The sequence below is a fragment of the Patiria miniata genome, unplaced genomic scaffold (assembly GCF_015706575.1).
Source record: "Patiria miniata isolate m_02_andy unplaced genomic scaffold, ASM1570657v1 HiC_scaffold_5, whole genome shotgun sequence".
Classification (NCBI taxonomy): domain Eukaryota; kingdom Metazoa; phylum Echinodermata; class Asteroidea; order Valvatida; family Asterinidae; genus Patiria; species Patiria miniata.
The window spans coordinates 40,156,662-40,180,292 of NW_024037072.1; the positions used below are offsets into that span (position 1 = coordinate 40,156,662).

At 41.0% G+C, this 23,631-nt stretch overlaps 1 protein-coding gene across 1 annotated transcript; it reads right to left on the reverse strand.

The window, feature by feature from the left end:
• Nucleotides 1-1,646: 1,646 nt before the first annotated feature.
• LOC119741515 (probable 2-oxoglutarate dehydrogenase E1 component DHKTD1, mitochondrial) lies at nt 1,647-22,139 on the reverse strand. The gene is made up of 22 exons (XM_038217298.1): nt 22,053-22,139; nt 20,570-20,764; nt 19,291-19,411; nt 18,601-18,671; nt 17,708-17,811; nt 16,741-16,848; nt 16,277-16,388; nt 15,578-15,742; nt 14,440-14,513; nt 13,698-13,841; nt 12,943-13,134; nt 12,029-12,220; nt 11,244-11,415; nt 10,481-10,542; nt 10,093-10,213; nt 9,488-9,627; nt 8,675-8,831; nt 7,076-7,278; nt 6,003-6,148; nt 4,808-4,974; nt 3,822-3,907; nt 1,647-2,273 (listed from the first exon to the last, which is right to left on the reverse strand). The coding sequence occupies exons 2-22, from the start codon at nt 20,718-20,720 to the stop codon at nt 2,172-2,174; spliced, it is 2,790 nt and encodes a 929-aa protein (XP_038073226.1). The 5' UTR covers nt 20,721-20,764; nt 22,053-22,139; the 3' UTR covers nt 1,647-2,171.
• Nucleotides 22,140-23,631: the final 1,492 nt, after the last annotated feature.

Here is a 23,631-nt window from a genome sequence, read left to right on the forward strand (position 1 = left end):
CGCACTACATTTTCCGTGTTCCGCGAGCGCGATAACGAATTTATCTTCAAGCAAACTTGACACACAGTAAAGTTGGAACACGCATGCTGTGCAACCTACGCGCAACTTTTGAAATCACAGTGAATTGTGCAGCACTAATCGTGTCACGTAGGCTTAGAATAGCACAATACGCGGAGTGCGGTATGGACCGTGGGCCGTGCGGTATGGTTATATGTAGCACGGCTTGTTGCCATAGATCGACCAATCAGGATCGAGGATTCAAGTTTGCTTGAAGATAATGGTATATAACATTTAGGGGTACTGAGTTCAGTAAAGGAAATGTAGACCACTAACTTACTTGAAGATGTTAAACTGAATCTCGAGAAAATGGCCTTTAAAAATCCTGCAGTTGCATTACAGTGAATAAACAGTCAACTAATAAAACGGGATGAAGGTAGGTTTTAAAGATGTCTGACTGAATAAAAAATACATTGGCGAAAGGTAAAAGAGGACTTACAGATCAAGGTTCACCTGGAAACAAAAAAAGTTGACCACCCCCTTCAAATTTTGGCTTTGCGCCACTGTACTGCAAAATCACAATTTCTGACTTTAAACTCATTATGTGGTGACGGGTCACATACTGACTGAGGGTTTTCTGTCAAATATCTGGCAAGGCATCTTGGACACGATGCACTATGACGAGAGTGTCCACAACATAGGAGCACACAAAACGTCCTTGGATGTACGGTACATTGCTGTTACAGTCCATGTTTCTTCCAAATGACATTACTTGAAAATGTCATCATCAAGAGATATATATGCAAATTTCACACCTGGTCATGCTGGTACAGTACCAAATATCCTTATAACTCCACCATTGAAAAAACACTTGAAGATATTCCCAAAATAAACACTAAACTATTTCAGAAATGAAATATAAAAACAAATCCACAAGAAGTAAAATCCAGTGAATTGAAAAGGCCAAACGAAGCACAATTTAAAAATCAAGATTTTTAAAGGGGCAATTTTAAAATCCACACCACATTGACGGTATCATCATAATCTACATGGGACAATTCCAGAATTATGGAAGAAAAAAAAAAATTGACGGCGCTGGGGGGTGGGTTTGACACCCCCCCCCCCATGTCCGCGCCTGGATATAAGCTTTCATTCATTAAACTTCATAGAATATACTTTTTATGGGATATGAACTAATTCAGGTAAATTCACAATCAGCACAACTGGACGTGATCTCACAAGAGCTCACTTTAAATCTGATCCAAAATGGAAAAGTTCACTTCATTCTCCAAAATTCATCATAATTTTGATGTACTTAAAAGTGTTGAGGGTGCTATTTTCTTCTACACTGCCATACTGCAATATCCATAGTCACACAGTAGTGCAATTTTGAGACCCTGTCCCTTGTCTTGATTAATGTATGGTTACTTCTATTATTTAAGCTCATAACCAAGAACAAGCTATCACATTAGGTTTTGCCCTTCACCAACGTATAAACACTGTATACTAAGTGTGTTACCTCCCAAGTGAAAGTTGGAAAAAATCACTCGGGTGATTTTCGAGGGGGGTTTCGAGTCCCACCCGAGTGATTTTTTCCAACTTTCACTCGGGAGGTAACACACTGAGTATACAGTGTTTATTCGTCGGTGAAGGGCAAAACCTGATTTGATTTACATCACCCAACTCAAAATGTCCATCTAATGAAGACCAAGCTATGTCACTCTTGAGCTTATTCGTAAGTTGCTTTCATCAAATAAAGCTAGGCTTCTGAATATATATAAAATATAAAAATATTCTTACAATATATTTCAAGGCTTTCAGCAGTATATTTTTCCCGTTTCTCAATTTCAATCTGTCCTTGCCATAAACATTCATGTCATTATTTTGAACAGGATTGTCTGTCTAACATTAAAGAAAATCATTAAATTTGTACTGACACTATGTCAAAGCATATCTCTTTTGTGAGTGTGAGTGGCTCTGGAAAGAACCGGTGGAAACAATATTTTGGCCAGTATGTTGTCGAGAAATCATTGTATTTTTCCTGATCTGATTTTGTTTTACGGATGACACCATTAAGAAGAGAAATCGTGGCTGGATCAGATGAAAGGTCTTTCGGGTCGTCCACGCTAGACTCGACAATTCTTGGTTTAAGTCAGCTTCCGCGTTGCAGCATGTTACCTGAAGGTATCCTCCATAATCTGCTTGACCTCCTCCTGATGCAAGGTAGCCACGCCCACTGCGGGGGTACCGAGAACCCTGCGGCCTGCATAGCGAAGCTAAATGGTATTAAGAAAAAGAAAAGAAAGATCATCTGATTAGGGGGTTTTAAAAGTTTCTTAGGAAAAGGCTTCCTCCTTCCTGTTTTCAAAAAACCTGGACAAAAAAAACCCTACTTTTGTTTTTACTTGGCCTTAAGTAAGTCTAAAAGTGCTTTATAATTATTAGCCCATCAGACCATGAGAGCAGTTTTCTGCAGCAGTGCAATCTGGTCGTTCACAGTTAACCATTTATACTCCTGGGTGGAGAGAGGCAAGTGTAGTAAAGTGTCTTGCCCAAGGACACAAGCACAAAGTTCCCCATCAGGATTCAAACTCGTGCATCATCGCACATGAGTCAAACACCTCAACCAGTGGACCACAGTGTTCCATGGACGTCACAAATCGCGAGACAAAAAATTGGGGTTTTTTTCAGTGAGCCAACAGTAACTTGTGTAATTTCACTGTCTTGTCACTGTGGACATTTAACAATTGTTGACTGCTGTGATGTGGGATATGACGTTTTGAAGGCACAATTGCAGAATACCCCGCCACTCGATCTATCCACCTCGTAGCCGGCTACGAGGTCACGGTTGGTTGACCTCAATAAACATTCTCAGCGCTACTTGAATGTACTTTGCGTCATGCTCCATTGCACTCCCACTCCATATCCGCGTAGCCGCCAACAGGGTGGTTGGTTTGGACTTTCAGGAATTTTTTCAGCAACTCTCATTCCTTTTGTGTCGCTTCGTTCTCAAATAATGGACCCCCAGTATCCGCATAGCTGGCATGGACTTGAATTGTTTCTTTTCCAGTGATTCCAACCTCGAAGCCAGAGAATTTAGAGGGTGTATTTCCGAGTGGCGGGGTATTCTGCAATTACTCCGTTTTGAACATCCGAGGGGCGCATAGCAACCGAGCCGAAGCCGAGGGTGCAATGTGCCCCAAGGAGTCTTTTGTTTTCGATGTAAAAAATCACGAAAACAAACAGCAGTAAACGCAACAATCATAACAATTGAACGGCAACTCACATGCATGTTGCGTGCTCAAAACAGCTGATCGTCTGCTAGTTTGCTGCTCCCACACACGTATGACAACATGGTAAGAAATAGCGTGGGTACTAACGTTCCAGTGTTTCACACCGTACGTACAGTACCATACGTACCGTACCGTATGAACTTGATATCCCACGAGGAGTGTGCTATGACCTTTGATAATCTTAACACATGATCATTCTGGGCTAATGAAAATACAGTATTCAAGACAAAAGTATAACAATGGAAGACAATGCGAGGCTTGTAAAACATGTCCCAGAGCACACATGAATTTAACTGATTCAGAATGGCAATTCACTGGTGTTTTCATGTATCTGGTGTACTGAACGTGCCAATTTTAGCCCATGATTTGGTAATCATACACAATAGCACTGCCAGGCCCTCTTCACCAGCCAACAACCTGGCTAAGTCACAAGTGATAGTGAGCCAGTCAGTCAGTAAGTCCATGAGATAAGTACAAAGAGGACTCTAGGGTGGCTCTCTCGGACCATCAATCATTGGAGTTATATTTTACCTTGCATCCAGCCAGATTTTCAAAGCGGGGCGCAACAAAGGTCCAGGCTCCCATGTTACGATGTTCCTCCTGGCTCCAGATAAATTCTAGCCAAAAAAAGAAGAAGAAAATATGCAATATTAACAGTCGGCATGTTTACAAACAAATTGTCTTCATTAGAGTCTCTTGTTTGTTGTCCCTTCCCTAAGCTACTTGTACGAGCCATAAAAATTAATTAATGGACCAAATTTGTTCAAAATCGTGCTGTGGTGCCATCTGCAGTTTAAAAGGGGAAGGGTGGGGGCTCTTTCAGGAACAACAGGATCCAGTAATGCAAGTGAAATCAAAATAAGGATTTTTGATCCAAGCAGCAAACTTCATGGAACAAAAGGGTCAAATGATTTCTGTGAGTAGATAAATGAATGTAGTTATCAGCATGATACTAGGCATATTTCCTTATAGGGCCTGTCTCAATTCATATCAGGGACGAATTCCGGACAAGTTGCGGTTAGAATCATTTACTTTGTAAGGAAGAAGCTTCGCATTTGTCCCGGACATGTTCCAGTAAATTTTCATTAGCAACTGCTTGACTTATCAATACTTATAACTTCAATGCAGAAAGACTGTTGGGAAGTTGTTCAGAATCCTGCAACTTATACCCGATACAATGTCCGCAACTTGTCTGGAACTCGTCCCGGATATGAATTGAGACGGGCCCTTAAAAATTTATACTGTTTTTCACACAGGTTTGGGACAGAATAATTAGGCAAATGGGGCACTGTAATGATGCCATTTTAGGGGAATAAACAGACGTGAATCAAATGTTATTGACGTAAGTTTAAACATTGCTAAGGCTCAAAACTTACACTTCTACAATCTTTTTTATATTAGTTTTAAGTAGAGTTATTAAACTGCTTCAATAAATGAAATTTCTCTAGTGTTTATACCCAAACAGAAAAATGAAATACAGCTAAAACAGTATTGTAAAATTGTTACATGAAGCAAACCTTTAGCATTAGGGTATTTGTCCAGTTCTCGCTGAACCTCCTCCGCGGGGAACGGACACAGAGCTTCTACTCTGATGATTGCCGTGTTGTCTTTTGCCTGCCGTTGTTCCCGCTGCTTGCGCAGTGCATAGTAGTGCTTACCAGAACAGAAGATGACCCTTTCCACTCTATGGAAAAAAAAACACACCAATGAACAAAATCCCATGAAGTACAACAAACACAAACGGAAAGAAGTCGATCAACTCCTAATATCTTTTGTGCTAATAAATCTTGTCACTGTTTAAAGCTGCAGTCCATCATTTGCAGCTATCTAAAAAGTAACTGTAAATCTAAAAATTAATGTGGCCTGACGTTGCGAACTTAGCAAGTTCTTCTTCAGAGGCTAAAACAGAACTGACGTAATTATTGTTGAAAAACCTACTTGGTTGAAAGATAGTAAGGGAACTAAACTCCCTGTGAAATTATTCTTTATGGCAAGCTGTCATTTTGAAGAAATCAATGAAAGAAGGCTTTTCCAATGAGACGTATCATTGGAAATTTCCGTTAGTAGTTTTGTTTTTTCGGTGAAGCCCGCAAGCGATTACACGACGCACATGTGCGCGCAGTTGCTATAACTCATCAGATCAGTACACGAAATCGCGTAGCTGCAATCGGCTCAGTGAGAACATGTCTGGGACGCTAAGTTCAGGCCCAATTTCAAAACATGATTCAGCAACTTTTGATTTGAAATTGAAATCCTAGAATGATGGTTTTTTTTCTTCGAAATATATACAGCCGAAGCTGAGCTGAAATTTCATCTGGTTAGTTGTTCAGCACCCTTCTTTAGATTTTGAGCACTTTTGTTGCTTAAAACGAACAAAATGCACAAACTACAAATGATGGACTCTACCTTTAACTTGGAAGTTTCTTTAAATTCTTATAACCTGCCTCTCTTATTCTTCTTTCTTGTATATGAATATTTTTCCTACTTATTTCCTTTTTTGTTTTGTTTTCCTGTTATCTATTTTTATTGGTCAGTGTAGCTATTGACATTATAGGGTTATGTTGGGTGAACTTACTCCTACTCTTCATACTTGTGACGTGTTTTGTGAAATGAATAGCAGGACATGTTGTCGCCGCGACACGTCGCAGGGATATGACATGTCACAGCCATGCGACACATCGTTAGTTACATGAAATCGGGTGCTGGACCTACTGTTTTGGGTTAGTTGTAGTGTCTCCAATGACTGGCACAAAGCTGGTTCCCGGGGCCACCTCGGCTAGCGATGAGACGGCCTCAGGCAACCGCAGCAGGATTTTAGGGGAAGCGACGATCAACGGCTTGCGGAAATTTCTCACCATCTGAGAAGAATAACAATTTAATTACAAGTGATTTGGCACAAATGCCTGCATAATTTTTAATGAGATTACAAAGGTTGAATTTTGGTTATGAGGTGATTTACTGGTGAAAATGAATATGGCATTAAAACACAATCCAGTTTTGGTTTGAGTACAGCTTGAGGGGATGTGGTATATCTGTCCTTGTAATTATGACACTTTTAGTAATTACATGTAATTGCTTATTATCACCAAGGAGTACAATGTCTTTTCTATGAACGAACAGGGCCCAATTTCACGACGCTGGTAAGCACACGATTTAATGCTAACAGAGCCTCCGTCTATTTCTTGGAGACCGCAAGCATAAGCACAGCAAAAGGCACGCTTACTTCAGAGGAAAAATTTGCTTAACGTAGTGACGTGACAATAGAAATCTCCATGCGCGCGCGACCGTTAGCACGTCCACGCCGTGAAATAGTGCTTAAGGTTAGCAAATTTTTCTGCTATGCTAAACACAACTTTTCTGCTTACTGTTAAGCAGCGCCGTGAAATTGGGCCCAGATGGTAATGGAGCTTGAATTGACTGCGATGAAATGATCACATATATTCTCCTATATGGATCTAAATTTAATCTTACATTGCAGGGGGGGGGGGGGAGGTTGTCAGTTGGCACAGTGGTTCTTTCCTCGCCTTCCACCTCTATGGCCCAGGTTCGATTCCTGCCCTGGTCCACATGTGGATTGGGATTTTTTAGTCCCTACCTGATTCCGTGGGTTTTCCCCAGAATATTCTTCTGGGCTTTTCCTCCCACTTCTAAAACTGTAATTTCTTCTCATTGTCTTCTCTGTACAGGTTTCTTCAAGCTTGCGAGCTATAGTGCCTAGGGCCCTTTTGAGGAATCATTGGTTTTATTTCCAGAAATTAAAAAAAATAATAATAATAAAAGTTAACCTGTCTCCTGAGAAGGTGGAAATACTGGGCAGGAGTAGTCGGATGAACAACCATAAAATTGACGTTATCCCCATCGATGGCATCCTCCTTACTGTCCGTCTGAAGGAGGAAGCGCTCTAGATGACTTGAGGAATGCTCAGGTCCAGCTCCATCAAACCCATGGGGTAGTAGCATTACTAGTCCACTCTGTAAACGCCATTTCACTAAAAAGGAAAAATACTTATTGAAAAGACCTTTTCCAACAACTTTAAATTGTAATGTACTTGTGCTATGGGGTCCGAGTACAAGAACCCATTCAACGGCCAGAAAAGGAGAGTGGGGTGTGACCTACACTGGTTTCCAGTCCATCCACCACGTATTTCGAATGATCAAAAGTTATTGGGGGCCAGGAGTAGTCCGGGAGACCATTGCAAGTTTTATGCGAACGTATTTGAACATATTCACACGCCAACGACGCCTGACGCTCACGCGCGAAGACGCTGTACCTTTCCTTTGTGCACATACAGGGTAAACACAAGTCATGCGTACTTTGCAGGCGAATTACAGTGCGCACACACGGTGTCTCGTCCAAGGGGCTCTCAGAAGTGGTAGAAGCGTGCCCTCTTTTGTTGGCGCACGAAGCCCATAACACAAGCAACCTGCAAGTTTGTAAATCTTCATGGACATAACATGATGGATGGCATTGACAGTTGGAGAAATTTGTATTTCCACTCCCTTGTCGACATTTACTTATAAGGGTAATCATCACAAGCCAATCAGGTTTCTAGATAGACAGTACTCACTCAATTTTTTTTCTTTTTTTTTCTCAATCCACATCATAGAACTAGAAGTGTTGGAAACCTAATTCAAACTTTAATACATGATAAACCTGATAAACTAACTTTGTTCTTGTATCATGTTCAAGCAAATTTACGGAGAAGTTTGACATTTGAATCAACTTTGAACATTTGCACATGTAGGTATTGCACTTGCTTGCGAGTCTAGTTGCCCAACTACGGGGAGGAGGGAATAGTGAAACTTCAAATTTAAGCAACCAATGAAATTTCAGAAATTTGGAGGCCTTTGCCTGTCCTCATCCGAGGAGCAAAGATGACCAGTCAAGGAGGTGTTTCAGTTTTATTATCCGCTTAAGGAATCCACTAGCAGATTTTTTTTTTTCTTTGGGGGGGGGAGGGGGTTGGTATGGGTGGCTAATGTCTAAAAAATGTTTACTGGGGGGAAAAAAGCCAAATTTCCGTTCTTCAAATAACATATGTAATATTGAAAATATGGATTTATTGCTTAAAGATACTTTTAGTCTCTGTATCAGGGATGTAGTTGAGTCCATCACAAGTCCAATACAAATTCAGTAACAGGTAATTCACAAGTCCACTCACAAGTCTAGTCACAAGTAACAGTGGATGAACAATAAAAAAGGAATGCTTTTGTCAAAGCTCAATAGCTTGCAAGTTGAATTGGGACTTCAGGACTAGTGATGGACTTGCAGGGACTTGTGATGGACTCAACTACATCCCTGTCTGCATGCCTTAGCCACCCCTGTTTGAATGCCTTAGCCACCCCTTTGACAGATCTTGGATCTGCCTATAAGGAATCCCTCACCTTCTCCTGCTGTGACGTAGGTATCGACGATGGTCTGTGCACCGTTGAAGAAATCCCCAAACTGGGCCTCCCAGATGATGAGATTGTTGGGGCTCTCGATGCTCATGCCATACTCAAAGCCCAACGTGGCTTCCTCAGATAACGGGCTGTTGACAACCTGAAAGGTAATGGACAACATTTTGCAAACATTCAAAAATGAAACTGTTGATATATTATACAAATATGGAATGCTTCGAATGGTGTAGTAAAACTAACCTCCCAAGGTGATCCGTGGACAAAGTCGAGGGAATATAGAATGCTCCATGGATCACCGAGGGAGGCTAGTTTTACTTCACCACGAGATAAGCAGTCGATATTTGTTTTATAACTCTTCACCCACAGATTCTGTTTTTTAGTATTTAAATTATTTAAATCTGACCATAGTTAAAATAGACTTCAATTTCAGTAAAAAAAAAATGGTGGGAAATGTATTTCTCTCTTCCAAACCACCCCTTCACGTAATGTTTGAACCCAACTTTGTGGCACGCTCTCTTTGGAACAATACGCGCTACGCACAAGGCCCAACGCACACACCAGCATGCATTTTCCCACAAATACCGCGCCATGGGTATAGTACTTTGGTTGCTAATGGTATAGTACTGTGGTTGCTACGATATAGTAATTCTTGCCGTGCACAGAAAGATAGCAAAAATAGAAAGTACCATGTGACTCGCTCTCAGCCAATCAAGACACAGACTCTGTGGGTGAGGTGTTATAACATGAAATATCCTGCTAGGAAACTGGCACATGAAACACACCAAAAGGCTGATTTACCTCCAAGAATGCCTTCTGATCAGGAGTGATGTGGTTGAGAGGCACGTATGCGCTGTCAGTGGTCTGGTCGACGAGCATGGCATGGCGATGACTGAAGGTACCACGGCCTACATCTTGCCCACTCAATCGCACATTGAAACCTATCGTCAGAACAACAGATGAGAATTATTTTGAAAAACCATTCTATAAAAGGTGGGTGTCATATGCGTGATGATGACTGAAGGTACCACAGCCTACATCCTGCCATTTGCATATTGAAACCAACATTCAGAATAATAGAGGAGAGTTATTTTTAAAATCCATTCTATAAAAGATGTCAGTAGTCTGGCCTACAAGCATGGCATGACTCAATCACACATTGAAATCTACGGTCTGAATAACAGCTCAAATAATTATTTTTAATATCCATTCTAGAAAAGGTGTCAGTAGTCTGGCCTACGACCATGGCATGACTCAATCACACACTGGAAGGGAGCGGCTCAAAAAAGGTTTGACCCAACGTTGATGCACTAGAAAATTGTTCACATTTTTGGAATTTGGTGGGGGAAAATATTTGCAATAATCCGGAGAAAACTTTCATGAAAAATGTTGAAAGACACATATACCCTGATATAGAAGAGAGCCAAACGCCATCGCCTCAGCTGTGGCCCAATCTATCGCCGCCCCTTCCATGACTTTCTTCCGACGTGCCTCCAAGAATGTCTTGATTAGATGGTTATGGGGAGTCTGTGAATAAAAATATAAAAAGTAAAGATGATTCAAATTGCTGCTAATTGCTGTTTTTCTTCATTAGCTCTGGGAAAGCACTGAGAACAGGGTGCTTAAAGCATTGTTTGGTGAAAAGGTAAAATCCTAAAAACTAAATTGAAAAAAAAATTTTTTGCTTTGTGTCAGGAGTGTTCAAGTGTCTTTAGTTTTTCATTCTTTAGTTTGTCTTTTCTGTAACTCTAAATTAACAGGTGCAATGTAGGTACCGTTTGCCAAAAAACTTACAAAATCTTCTGGCAGTTCCACAGACTTGGCAGCAACAAAACGCAGCAACTCCACGTCAACACCTATTAAATAAAGAATAATGCACAGGTCATTCAACAGTTTTACACCATATAATCATCTTGTGGAATTAACTGACTTGACTCGGTTCACTTGGTTGTCACTTGTGACTGCAGATGATGACTTATGATTGACTTGTGATGATGAGTGATGGGCATGTGATTGTATTGTGATGACTTATGATAACTTGCAAAGGCTTGTGGTGATGTGTCTTTGACTTGTTGTGACTAGTGATTGACTTCTGATGATTTTTGATGACTTGTGATTGAATAGTGATGGCTAGTGGTGACTTGTGATTGACTTGTGAAGGATGTTTATGATGCCTGTTTGACTTGTAGTGACTAGCAATTGACTTGTACTAATATGATTGAGTTGCGATGACTTGTGATTGAATAGTGATGGCTAGTGGTGACTTATGATTAACTTGCAATGACTTGTGATGACTTGTGATTGAATAGTGATGGCTAGTGGAGACTTATGATTAACTTGTGATAACTGGTGATGACTTGTGATTTGCTTGTGATTATGACCTGTGACAGGATTTGAAGTGTTATCCATACTATACAGAAGACAAATTCAAATGAATTTGAAGTGTGAGTGCTCACTCTTTGGGCAACAGTGGCTTTGCAAAACTTGAAGGGTTGTGAAGTGCAGAAGACTAGGAGGGTTAAACTTTGGGACTTGAGTAGAACACTCCCCCACTGACCTGTATCCCAGGATGTGATGTGTGCGGGTGCCTCCACAAAGCCGCTCCATTGCTTGCTGAGGGTGGTCGGTTGCGGCTCATAGGTCTTGGCTGCCTTCAGACACTGACTCATCTCCTCCTGGTTCTTGGCTAGTGCCGCGTCAATCTCCGATTTATCAACTTCCCCTGCTTCCTAAAGTAGTAATAAGAAGGGTTTACAAAGTAGGTTTGAGCAACTGATCTGACATCAAACGCCTAGACAGTTTCAGCCGAACCATATGGTGATACCTGCTCAACATGAAGTGGAAAGATCATGTAATAAATGAAAGCCTGATGGAGATGATCGGCGACCAGTAGCACTGTGATGGAAACGAAAGGCATCGTGGTTGGGCCATGTGGTTCGGCAGGGCGGCATGGCGGCAGCTGTTGTGGATGGGATGCCAGAAGGATGTCGTCGCTCCATGGGCCGGCCAAAAATGCGTTGGGTAGACAACATCCGAGAATGGTTAGTGTGTGACACCATCAAACTGAAAGCACCAGCACTGGAAAGACGGGCTGTGGTGGGAGCGGAGCCAGTGATCCCAACTGTGTATAATTTGAGGAGGAGACCACGGGCAATTGTCTATGTCTATTGAATGAATGAATGAATGAACTGATCTTGCTTGTATTTGGAATCGATTTCTGGATCTGCCTAGGAGTCAAACTTCTGTTCAGAATCAACTCTGAATTAACCTGGCCCCAAAAAGTGGAAAACCTCACAGAAATATCCACTGATGGAAGCACAAGATTTCAAGATCATTGCTTACCGTGACTTCTTTGAGGTACAGGTCAGGTACACTGGTTCTGTTCCGGATGATGTTGTACATGGCTGGCTGCGTGAAGGACGGGTCGTCCACCTCGTTATGACCCAAACGACGGAAACACTGGAGGTCCACAAAGACGTCCCGACGGAACTTCTGTTGGTACTCCAGGGCAAACTGACTGGCTTTGACAACTTCCTGAATAAAAAAAGAGAATGAATCCAAATGGCTTAAAGGCGGATTTCTGGTGCTAAATTATTAATATACCTGAACAAAGTTTTACGATTTGAGAAATAAATTGGTCCTACAAAATTCCATGACTTTTCCAGGCCTGGAAATTGAAAACAAAATTCCATGACATTTTTCAATGCCGCGGGAACCCTAACTTCTGTGTTGTTTTAATAGTTTGAAATCTGGATTTAAAGTTACGCTATTAATGACTGGAGGTTTGACTGCAAAAAAATAAACTGTTTGAAGTTTTCAGTTGAACACTTCTGCTTGTTTCACTCAAACGTCACAGATCTATAGTAAGGAACTTCACTAATAAAATCCCTCTTTTTTGGGCCGAGGACAATCAACCTTCTAGGGCTTTTAACTGACACCTGAAATACAGTGGCAGTACAAGTCAATGCAGTTTTCTTTTGACAACAGACACATTCACAGACATATCCACTGGGCCCATGCACACCGGCACATGGGCAAAAACACATGTGCCTTTCCAATACCACACAATTCATTTTTCAGATGCACACTTCCATACACGCAAAACTTCTGTCAGACATCAATCACAAATGTGATTGGTCAAAACCATCATGGGGCAGGGCTTAACGTATCAGTTGATGGTCTAATGACATCGGAAATAGAAAAATCCACCAGCAACCGTGACAACAGACGCATAAGATGACTGAGGGCGGTGTTACCTCTGGGTAGTCCCCATTCACATGAAGGACCAAGTTTCCGTTCAGTTTGGCGATGTCGGTGCAGTGGGTACAGGAACGCCCCCGGTTTGCTGGAGTGGTGAAGCCCAGCTGGTTATTCACTACTAGGTGGATGGCCCCTCCCACGTTGTAATGGGGGAGTTCTGCAAGGACTTGCATCTCATTGGCCATACCCTGCACACCAAAAAAGAAAGTGTTTAAAATAACATATCAATGCAGATAAATTGTCAACAAACAAGTTTTGAACACAGTTCGATTTAAATTAATTTTATTTCAATGCAATAATCTTGGAATCTGGGCGTTAATAAAACATAATCATAATGTGGCCATCTTGATTTTTTTCCCATTCAAATCAACGTAACCAAAGCGGGGCTGGAAGGAAAAAGAGTGTGGTTCCTTTTTGCACAAAAAGTATTATCATTCAGTACTGTTACTGGATACAGGGAACATGACTAAAATGGTGGCAGCATGATAAAGGTCTATACAGGGGACACTTGTTCATTTGGACCAAACTTGTTTGACTTGCTAAAGTACAATTTGTAACCATGCCGGGAGTGGGGATGGGGGGGGGGTGTTACATGTTTGCAAAAAGCAAGTGGTATGAGTGAGATAATTATTGTTATCACACAGCAAAGTGGAATTCCAAGCCAAATCCAAGAAACAGTATACAGGACGTACACTCAGCTTTGCCATGCATCCTGCATCACACAAGACAACCATTGTTTTCACAGCATTACCTGTGCAGCATAAGCAGCATCTCCATGCACATGAACACACAGGACTCTGTCTCCCACTGAAGACCCCTCATCTTGGCTGTAGTCCCCCTCATGAAGGGATTGCTGACGTGAGCGCGACTTGCCCATACACACTGGAAGGTTGGCCTAACGGAATACAACAAAACCAAAAAAATAAATGAATTTAAATAATAATGAACTATTATTGACTAAGCCCTAATATGAATTAGGGGTACACTCAATAACGGCAGTTTTGTACTTACGTCAAGAGGGTCATTTGTTGATTTTGTCTTAAATCTCATTGAAGAAATGGCCTCCAATGCCTTGGTCTTGGTCTGAATGTCCCATTGAAATGTACCCGTTGGATATTCTGATGTTACTTAGCATCCCAAAGAACTGCAATGTACATAGTGTTACTTAGCATCCCATACAACTACAATGTACATACTGTTTGTCTGCAAAGGAAATTTGTACAGCGTCCCTTTCTAGTGGCAGAATGCACAGAAAAAGTTTGAAAGTCACTTTCGTGTCAAAAGTCAGTCAAAACGGTGTCACTCAAATCATTTTGTTTAAAGATTTGAAGGGCATTTTGTGGACTAGACATTACAAAGACTGAAAGGTAAATCTGTAACAATGACCCATCAGCTCTGGCTAGTAACACTAACTCTGAAGTCGGGTCGACGGGAGTTTTACAATGTTGCCTTCTAGTGGTCGGTATTGGTATCACCCTGAGTTTTGATCTTACCTCTAGGTGGGAAGGGTTTGGAATCATGGTGAAGTGTAGTTTGTCATCGTCGTATTCGAGGTCTACTGACTGATCTGGATGCAGAGTAAGAAAACGGTACGTCTTAGTTGATAGGGGTGATAGGTGTCGTTATGGAGATCAGGGATGTAGTTGAGTCAATCACAACTTCCTGCAAGTCCATCACAAGTCCCCCAGTCCCAATTCAGATCGCAAGCTATTCAAATGAGCTTTGACCAAGGCATGCCTCTTTTATTGTTCATCCATTGTTTCTTGTGAATGAAATTGTGAATGGACTCATGAATTACTTGCGACTGGACTTGTGATGGACTCGACTACATCCCTGGTGGAGGCCGATACAGAAATCTCAAAACTTGTGTTTTGTGTGTAAGGCTGTGTAATGTTTTGTTCACACAGTCTGTGTACAAAATCTGCAGCTCGGAATCTGTGGAAAACCATCACCTCGCAGCTGCAGTATTTTAAAAGATTCAGGATAAATGTAATACATCATTTTATGTGAGGCTTAAATGGTATTAAAGTCACAAATTGTTGGTACCTGTACCAAAATTGCCAGTTTTAGCACCAAGGACATGTCCATGGTTTACTGCTATGGGGTTCTTGCACCTTTAGGACAATAACATTCCACGACTTTTCCATGACCAAATTATGAAAATCCATGACTTAGTTCATCAGAATGCAGATTAAAACTGTATAACTTGTTTGGTGCTTTATCACATTCTTAATGTGGATCTCACGGGGCACAAATTCAAAATCAAAATGTTTGTATCAGCAAAATTTGTTGCATTTGTCGAGAATAAAAATCAGTTTAACGATGCCTAATTGCGAATACACAAAATTTAAAATTCAAAACAAATTGGTCCTCACAAAATTCCCTGATTTTTCCCATGAACCCTTTCATTTTTACAAATTTTGAAATTTCCATGACTAAATAAAATTCCATGACTTTTCCAGGTATTTTTCCAGGCCACAGTAACCCTAAGCACAGTGGATAACTGGGAAGCTTCCTTTGAAAATACCCTGAAAGTTGGGGTTAAAATTTTGCTATTTGTTTGAATCACTGGGTGTCACATGTTTGCCTGGTTCCCCTGGCTTGCCATATGCCTATAGCGATGTGACTTACACAGATGGGTGAGGATGTCACCGGTGCAGTCCTTGGAGGATGCTGGGTATTCCGGGAGACCACTCATCTTCCTGAAGACGAGTGACGCAGGCAGCTGTAGCAGGCCCACCTGCAGAATCAGCCTGCCCCGATGGGGCATGCACAGGACCATCTGCTCTAGGTCAGCTGCGACACACAAAAACAGGTGCAAAAAAAAGTTAGTAAGTTAAGTAGTAAAGTCTCTCCCGGGCCCATATGGCACATCAGGCCTGTGTTTATCCCCGATTTTCTTGGCATGAAAAAACTGAGAATACTTCTATTCCCCCTGGATGAGATGCCAGTCCATTGCAGGTTACTCCCCGGCAAATGCAGGATACCTCATTGTGGTGTAGAGGACGTTCAATTGAATAGAAGTTGAGGTCAACAATTTTAAGTTCATAATAGTCATCAATTAGCAATATTTTGAATATGTGTAAATTATAATGCTTGAAATGTTTTCCTTCGAAATACTCATTTACTGCCCATGATTGGATGGGCCCATTCAGTACACAATATAAATGCCAAAAAAATACGTCATTACACACGTTGTAGATCCTATACATCGTGCCCCGATGCGCTGCATTCTCGTACAATCCATCAAGTCTTTGATGTCAAATACACACTCTATTGAAGAAAATGGCATGTAAATACTCTCAGAATGAGATTGAGAATGGAACTCACACTGCGCTGCCTGTCTCAGCAGCTGCTGGAAGAACCCCATCATACTCTCCGCACCTTCCCCTCCATACCGTTTGACCGTGGTAAACTTGACGGCCATGAAATTCTCAAGAGCCTGGAAAGAAAACAGGAAAGCCATGTCTCATAATATAAAAGTGAAAACCAATTTGCACAACAAAAAATGGAAAGATAAATATTCTATTTGATTTTCAAAAAAAATTGAATCATTCTACAATCTTAAAAAAAAAATGAACACAAACTGTCCATTGCTATGGCCCATTTTCAAACTATAAATAATCTTCAATTTGTCATAATATGTTTCAAGAACTTCAAAGTCTCTCCCAGATTAGATAATGCCCATTCCTCTAGCTTACATCACCAGACATAGTCAAAAGACTAAAAAAAAAAAAGGACACTGTCAATTTCTCACTAAAAATACAGGCGACTTTGGAATTTAGGATTCCCACCTGAGCCTTAGCCAAGAGTACAGCCAGTTCTGTCTTTGCTTCATTGGAGAGGACCGATCGATGTAACTCCTCATATCGATGGGCACACCATTCCCGCTCTGCTATCGTCTGCCAAAAAATGGGAACCAGAAAAGAAAACTGATCTTTTCTTCGACGCAAACAATAGATAAAGAGGAAACAAAAATCTAAATGTATGAATCCCTAACCCCCTAGTACTTCCTCAGGACTACCCTGCTAAAAACGGACTTTCCTGTTCAATCCACTGTGCCTCATTTTCAGTTGTCTGCTGAATCCAATGGAGTCCAACAATGCGTTATAATGCGGTTCAGTTGCCTGCTGAATCCAACATATTGCAATCAGGAATGTACACAAGGGGTTAACTGCTCAATCCAACAGGCTCCATCGGGTATGTGACATAGTTGGATCCTGTTGGATTCAGCAGGGTTAGGGTTAGGGACAATTTTAACAGTAGGTTTTGGTCTTCACCCAAGTAACTTTGTGACAACAATTTAATGCCATCCAAGAGCTGGGACTCAAACTCACAAACTTCCTCTTACTACAGCAGACGTCTTATAAGATTTTAAGATATTAGACATAAGATATAAAGTATATTTCTATGAAATGAGCTATCGTTACTTGGATTAAAAACAATCTCTCAATATTTGCATATTAAAGGCATATAGGATCATTTGCATTTATCCCAAAAGTAACCTACCGAATTAATTTGAAGTAAGATCATGGTACATATATATAAATGAGTATTGTTTATGTGTATGTGCCTAAAGTCCAAACACCAAACATTTACGAATGTACTTTAGCAGTTTTGCAACAATGATTTGCGGTTTTTAGGTTATCACTTTGAAATTTCAAATTTTCAGCAGAACACTCGTATTTTTTACTTGGCTTTCCTTACTTTCATTACTAGTTATTATTAATATTTTATTTGCAGCAATGCATGTAGTATTACCGGTAGATTCATGAGTTCCACGGAGGTCCTGCCACAGTACATGCGTTCCATATACTGGATGATATCCGTCAATGAAGCTGATGTCTCCTCCACATTCAGAATACCTGACGTTTTTGGGGAAAAGTTAGTTAAAGTTACTGGCTTATTTGATCCACAATGATGTCCACAAGTATGGTCTTAATAGGGTTTTTCCTTTAGGTGCCATGGTTGTTTAGAAATGCATATTGTGCAATCGTTAAACACTCTGCTAATTAGCCCTCCAGACTGCAATTATATTTTCTGCAACCAACTTCAGTCAATGACCATAATACGGAATGGTTCTTGGACTTTCATGTGTACTTCCCTTAAAAAAAAAATCCTCCAGAGTCATGAATAAAAAGAGAAAAGGTTAAAATTTGTTTCACTGAACATGTAGATTGATTAAACACAATTAGGGAAGAAAATTCACTTTGGGGGGAAAAAATTAAAATGTAAACTTCCTCCACGAATCAACCAGGAACCTGCAGCATTTAGACCACCGATTCAGCACACGATATTATAGTGAGATCATGCTGATCACCGTGGAATATAAGTTAAAGAATTTATTCTGAATCATGTGACATATTTATTCCTTGACATGATATGTTTTCACACATGCCTATTACGGTAAATTACTTTACCGAAATGCAAAAAAAAAAAATATGTTTCCTGATCATTCTTCTCTCTTAATCAAACCATCTTAGCCTGTTGGCAAGACTCCTAAATGATTTTGAATCATACACACTGCATAAAATGCATAAAACTACTAAACTGCATAAAACTACTTAAGTTCCAACATACAACGGCAAACTCATTATAATGTTAAAGTCCAACTTGATTTGATTTTATCAAATTTGACAGACGTTCAAACAAACCTGTGAGGTCAAAGGTCATGTCATCTGAAGTTGAGAGTCCGTAGTGTGCTGGATCAAGCTCGGGGGTGGGTCTGTCATCAAAATAAAATACCAAAACACAACTCATAAAAACCACGCACAAAAAAAGAATCTCAACAGCCACTGTAAACTTTTTTGGAAGTCGCAGTTTCCAATAAAAATTCCAACTACTGCCTGAATTAATGCTCTATTTCATAATTAATTTAATTGCTTTTTAAACCTCATTTTTTACACCTGAATAAGTTAGAAATGAAATTCTACTGAATGAAACAATGATGCCGAATAATTGGCAGTAAATGTGATATTCAAAATGTATACAATTTGGAATGTTGTGGTTCTGTGGACTGACTCGTCAGAGTCATGTTAGCGTAGAACCTTGATATCCCCACACATTGTAGATTAGATTCCGGCATGTTGGATTTCAGTGAGAGTCCATGGGCAAGTCACTTTGTCACAATTTAACTTCTCCGACCTTGCTGTTAAATAGGTGTCTTTGAGGGTAGACAGGATCATTGTGTTTGAATTAGCCGTTAAAAATGGCAGCATCAAGCTCTACCCCCCGCAGGGAGCCGAGATGGTCTGGGGAAGTTAATAATGGGCCCAATGAGCAGGGGTAGCACTGAGTACTGTACCTCCCTATTATTTGATTTGACCTGATCGTTATTGACTCACTTGGGTTTCTGCATGTCCAGCGCATCCACCTTGGCCTTCTTGTGACCATGGTAACGGTAGGCCTCCACCAATCGGACCAAAGGCGCATTGTTGGCGCAATTCCTCTGAGCATCTGGGCTCACTGTGAACAGATGAGGAAAATGGCAGGAAAACCAGGGATAAATTGTACAGAGAATACATAAAAACGGGGAAAAAATATATATATATTATACTCCGACAAGACTAGTAATATCAATAAGAAACTACAGTAAGCATTGCATGCAAAATTTCATTGGTTGAGTTTAAGGTACGTAAGGATCATTTGCATTTGTCGTAATTTCATGAAATGGATCGATTTAAGGGCTATTAAGTTATAGCAGACATTGTTCTACTGAGCTGTACGCTGTTTTCCAATGGTGCTGGAAAAAAAAAAAAAAATGCTGTTTATTTTCAACCATCAAACGGCAGCTCGCAGAATCTTGCGTGCATAGAACCCATAGGCCACAGGGAGTGCCCGAGTGCCAGCTCTGTCGTGGGAAAGTAATGTACACATATACATAATATGTTGCGTACCTGAACATAAGCATGAAGACAACAGCTGGCTCGCAGCCATTTAACAGATGTAGTATTTGAGAAAACTGGGGTTTTTTAGTGATGAATAGGTCCTTACCATCGTTACGACTGATACAAAATTCCTCTGTTCTTTAATCAGGCATGCAACTGGGAAGTCACAAAAGAAGAGGAAATTCAAATCTTTCCAAGACTTTGTACAGTGTTTTTCTATTTCCAATGGCACACATTGGAAGTGAAAAAAGAGGAAATCAGCTGATCCGAGGAAAAGTTGCATGCCTGTTTAATACCAGGCTCAACGATTTCACAGGATGTTCTAATGTTTCATTTACTTACAATCAAGTGTTTTTGAGTGTTTGCAAATGATCCATGCATCTCTGCAGACCCACGTGTGTGTAATGCTGATGCGCACGTCAAGAACAAAAGCATTGGACTTCAGAATTAGAAATGTCAAAGGGTGTCAGAACCCCCCCCCCCCAAAAAAAAAATCACATCTTTTTTTCCAAAAAATTATTTATTTATTTATCCTTTTATTCCTCCTCAAAGACCCAAAAGAGCTACCCAAAATAATACCACGGTTTGAGAAAACAATCCTCTGTATGACGAAGTCCATTGGTTTTGTACAACATCAGAGGCAAGTGGCAATCTTCCCTTCGCCTCACGGTCCATTTGCATCCTTGGGCAAAAACCATGCACAACATCACAGATTTTCCCTACTTTGAATTTATACCTGTGTCTTCTGAAATGTGGTTTTGCTTCCAAGCAGTAGGCTTGTAGCCGTAGACACCGTGATCCTCATGGTAACGAGCCACGACGACACATCTTGACAGCCAGGAGCGACTGACCAAAGTAGAGGAGCGGCCAATCAAGCGAGTCAGCATGCTTTACGCAAGGTCTTTAGCAATCCACAGTATAAACATGAATGCTGTCATATATAGAAAGTCACAAAATTGATGAATTAGTTTCTGAATTATCTAGAGGCACAGATTTCATGTAAAAATTCCCGGATATCCGCGCCCCACCTATATTAAGTGAAAAAAAAAAAGGCGATCGTGTAGTGTAGGGCCCCGGTCCTATAAGAGAACAAAATCCACTTTTAATTTATTTGAATACCAATCTAATTGGCAGCATTAAGAACAAACAGGTATGTCATAGATAGAGTGCAGGGTTTTGAAATTTGAGGGTAAATTTACTACGACGACAAAACACAACATGAAAATAAGGATGACAAAATAAAACTCACCAAACACTTGCGGCAATTATTCAGGGAACACAGAATGAACAGAGTTATAACAGAGCACAATTAAATTAAACATGAAAAACTGAGACATTTGTTCTGCAAGTGCCTTTTGAGAGTCCCTAAAGATTTGCTCTGTTGAACTGTTTCCCGCCTCCTACATACATGACATACTGAGTGAGAACTATAAATAAATCATGAAGGACCTGAGGACCAGAACTGGAACCAGTTTAGGAAAAAATGTTGCAACCTGACTCAACTTTTTTCTTCATATATCATCTTAATGAAGGTCAGTCATTGCAAAAATTATATATTGCAAAAATGATAAGACATGAATCTGGGACTGAGAAACATTTCCAATTTTGTTAGGAAATACTTTGAAAATTGTCTTGACTCTCCATAGACTTTGTACACAACTGCGGAAGTGGCATCAGGTTGCAACATTTTTTTTTCCCCAGTCTAGTGTTGTCTAGCTAGAGTTACTCCAGATGATGCATGCTCAGCAGAAATAAATACTGTCAGCTGCTAAAGCTAAAACCCAGACTATTTTATTCCATTTTCTACATATATCAATTTGATCTCAATGAAGGTCAGTCATTGCAAAAATGATGATACATGAAATGGGACTGAGAAACATTTCCAATTTTGTTAAGAAATACTTAGAAAATGTTCTTGACTCTCCATAGACTTTGTACACAACCGCTGATGTGGCGTCAGGTTACAACATTTTCTCCATTAGTCATCGATATAGGCCTACTCGTCAGACCCCCTAAATCTACCGATCCTATTTCTGCGCACCGCCTTCGATTTACGTTTGAAAACGCGAGTGCGTTCCAAGCATTACCTGCGCAGAATTGGAGGGTCGAGGATACCCCAGTGTTGAACTTAAGGCATTCATTCTTGTATAAAACAATAGGCGGAAAGGCCTCGTTTGTACTGCATATATTCTCATACAAGGAATAACAAAAATACTCACACTACAGCTTGAAATATAAAGTCATTATTTATCTTTAGCTTTCTTTATGATTCCCTTCACATACAGCACAACACGCAACGCGCACTTACTTACTTTGGACTTAAGACTCTTGAGGTCGCACTGGGGTGTCGGACGCTTCGCCCCATTTCCACGTCGCCCCATGTCACTTCGCCCCTAACCACTTCGCCCCATCCCCACTTCGCCCCATCCCCACATCGCCCCATCTCCGCTTCGCCCCATCCCCACTTCGCCCCATCCCCGCTTCGCCCCATCCCCACTTCGCCCCATGTAGTATGAAAAAGGTGAAGGCTAGGGGTGCAGACCAAATAAACTGCCAAAGACCCCAGATAATAAATGCTCCCAATTCTAGAAACTTAGGAAAAATACAAACTCTCTGATGAGGTGCTCGAGACACAGATGAGAGAAATGATGGCTCTATCCCATTCAGAGACGCCTCTCCTATTGGCTTGTGAATCATCAGCCGCTGGAAGCGGCTGGATTCAAAAGAATCCGTAGGTATGGGTCAGTGAGTTAAAAGGAACTCACTGCCTTGAGGAAAATGTTCCGTCAAAATTTGTCTGATATGTGACACTTACAACTTCATTTAGATGAGATTGGTTCCTCCAAGAGTGAAATTAGGATGTCAAAGGTATTGTCGTTCTCAGATAAGTGGGAGACGGGTTGGTATAGCCGGGTTGGGAACAAAGTTGGATCTTTTACTTCAAGCTTTTTTCTTGGTAGGGGAGAGCCTAGCCCGACTGCGTCTGGCCGTACAGTACTATCGCAAGCTCTGTAGTACGGCCAGACGCCCGATGCTTCCACAGAGACTGAATTTTGTTGGCCGCCGATGTAGCGATTTTGCTACATCTTTCGATCGCGATTATCTTTTCATCCAGGACACACATTTCCAAAGTTAAGGTTCGTAGTCGTAGAGCAACTCATACCTTTTCGAAAAAACGTTCTTTGGTCTCAATATTTTCATCCATCTGGCCACAAGACGAATTTCAGTCATCAGATTCCACAAATATCGTCCCCCATGCGATCCCCCATGCGATTTCAAAATGGCGGCCGCGCTGTAATGTATGCAATATGCAGGCGCGCCCGCGCAAACTCATGAATATGCATAAACAGTCTGTGACGTTGACCTCGTGTTTTTGGACGTGCGTGCGGACCCGTGCGGGGCCATACGTCACGAGGTTATACGTCACAGACTGTTTATGCATATTCATGAGTTTGCGCGGGCGCGCCTGCATATTGCATACATTACAGCGCGGCCGCCATTTTGAAATCGCATGGGGGATCGCATGGGGGACGATATTTGTGGAATCTGATGACTGAAATTCGTCTTGTGGCCAGATGGATGAAAATATTGAGACCAAAGAACGTTTTTTTCGAAAAGGTATGAGTTGCTCTACGACTACGAACCTTAACTTTGGAAAATTGTGTCCTTGATGAAAAGATAATTGCGATCGAAAGATGTAGCAAAATCGCTACATCGGCGGCCAACAAAATTCAGTCTCTGTGGAAGCATCGGGCGTCTGGCCGTACTACAGAGCTTGCGATAGTACTGTACGGCCAG

What these genes read in the sequence shown, in the direction of transcription:
- LOC119741515 (XM_038217298.1), bottom strand. Translation starts at nt 20,720, where the DNA reads ATGCTGACTCGCTTGATTGGCCGCTCCTCTACTTTGGTCAGTCGCTCC. An exon ending in TCCACCTTCTCAGGAGACAG is followed by an intron (nt 6,149 to 7,075) that starts GTTAACTTTTAT and finishes TATTCTTCTCAG; the next exon opens with ATGGTGAGAAATTTCCGCAA. An exon ending in AAAATCTGGCTGGATGCAAG is followed by an intron (nt 2,274 to 3,821) that starts GTAAAATATAAC and finishes AATACCATTTAG; the next exon opens with CTTCGCTATGCAGGCCGCAG.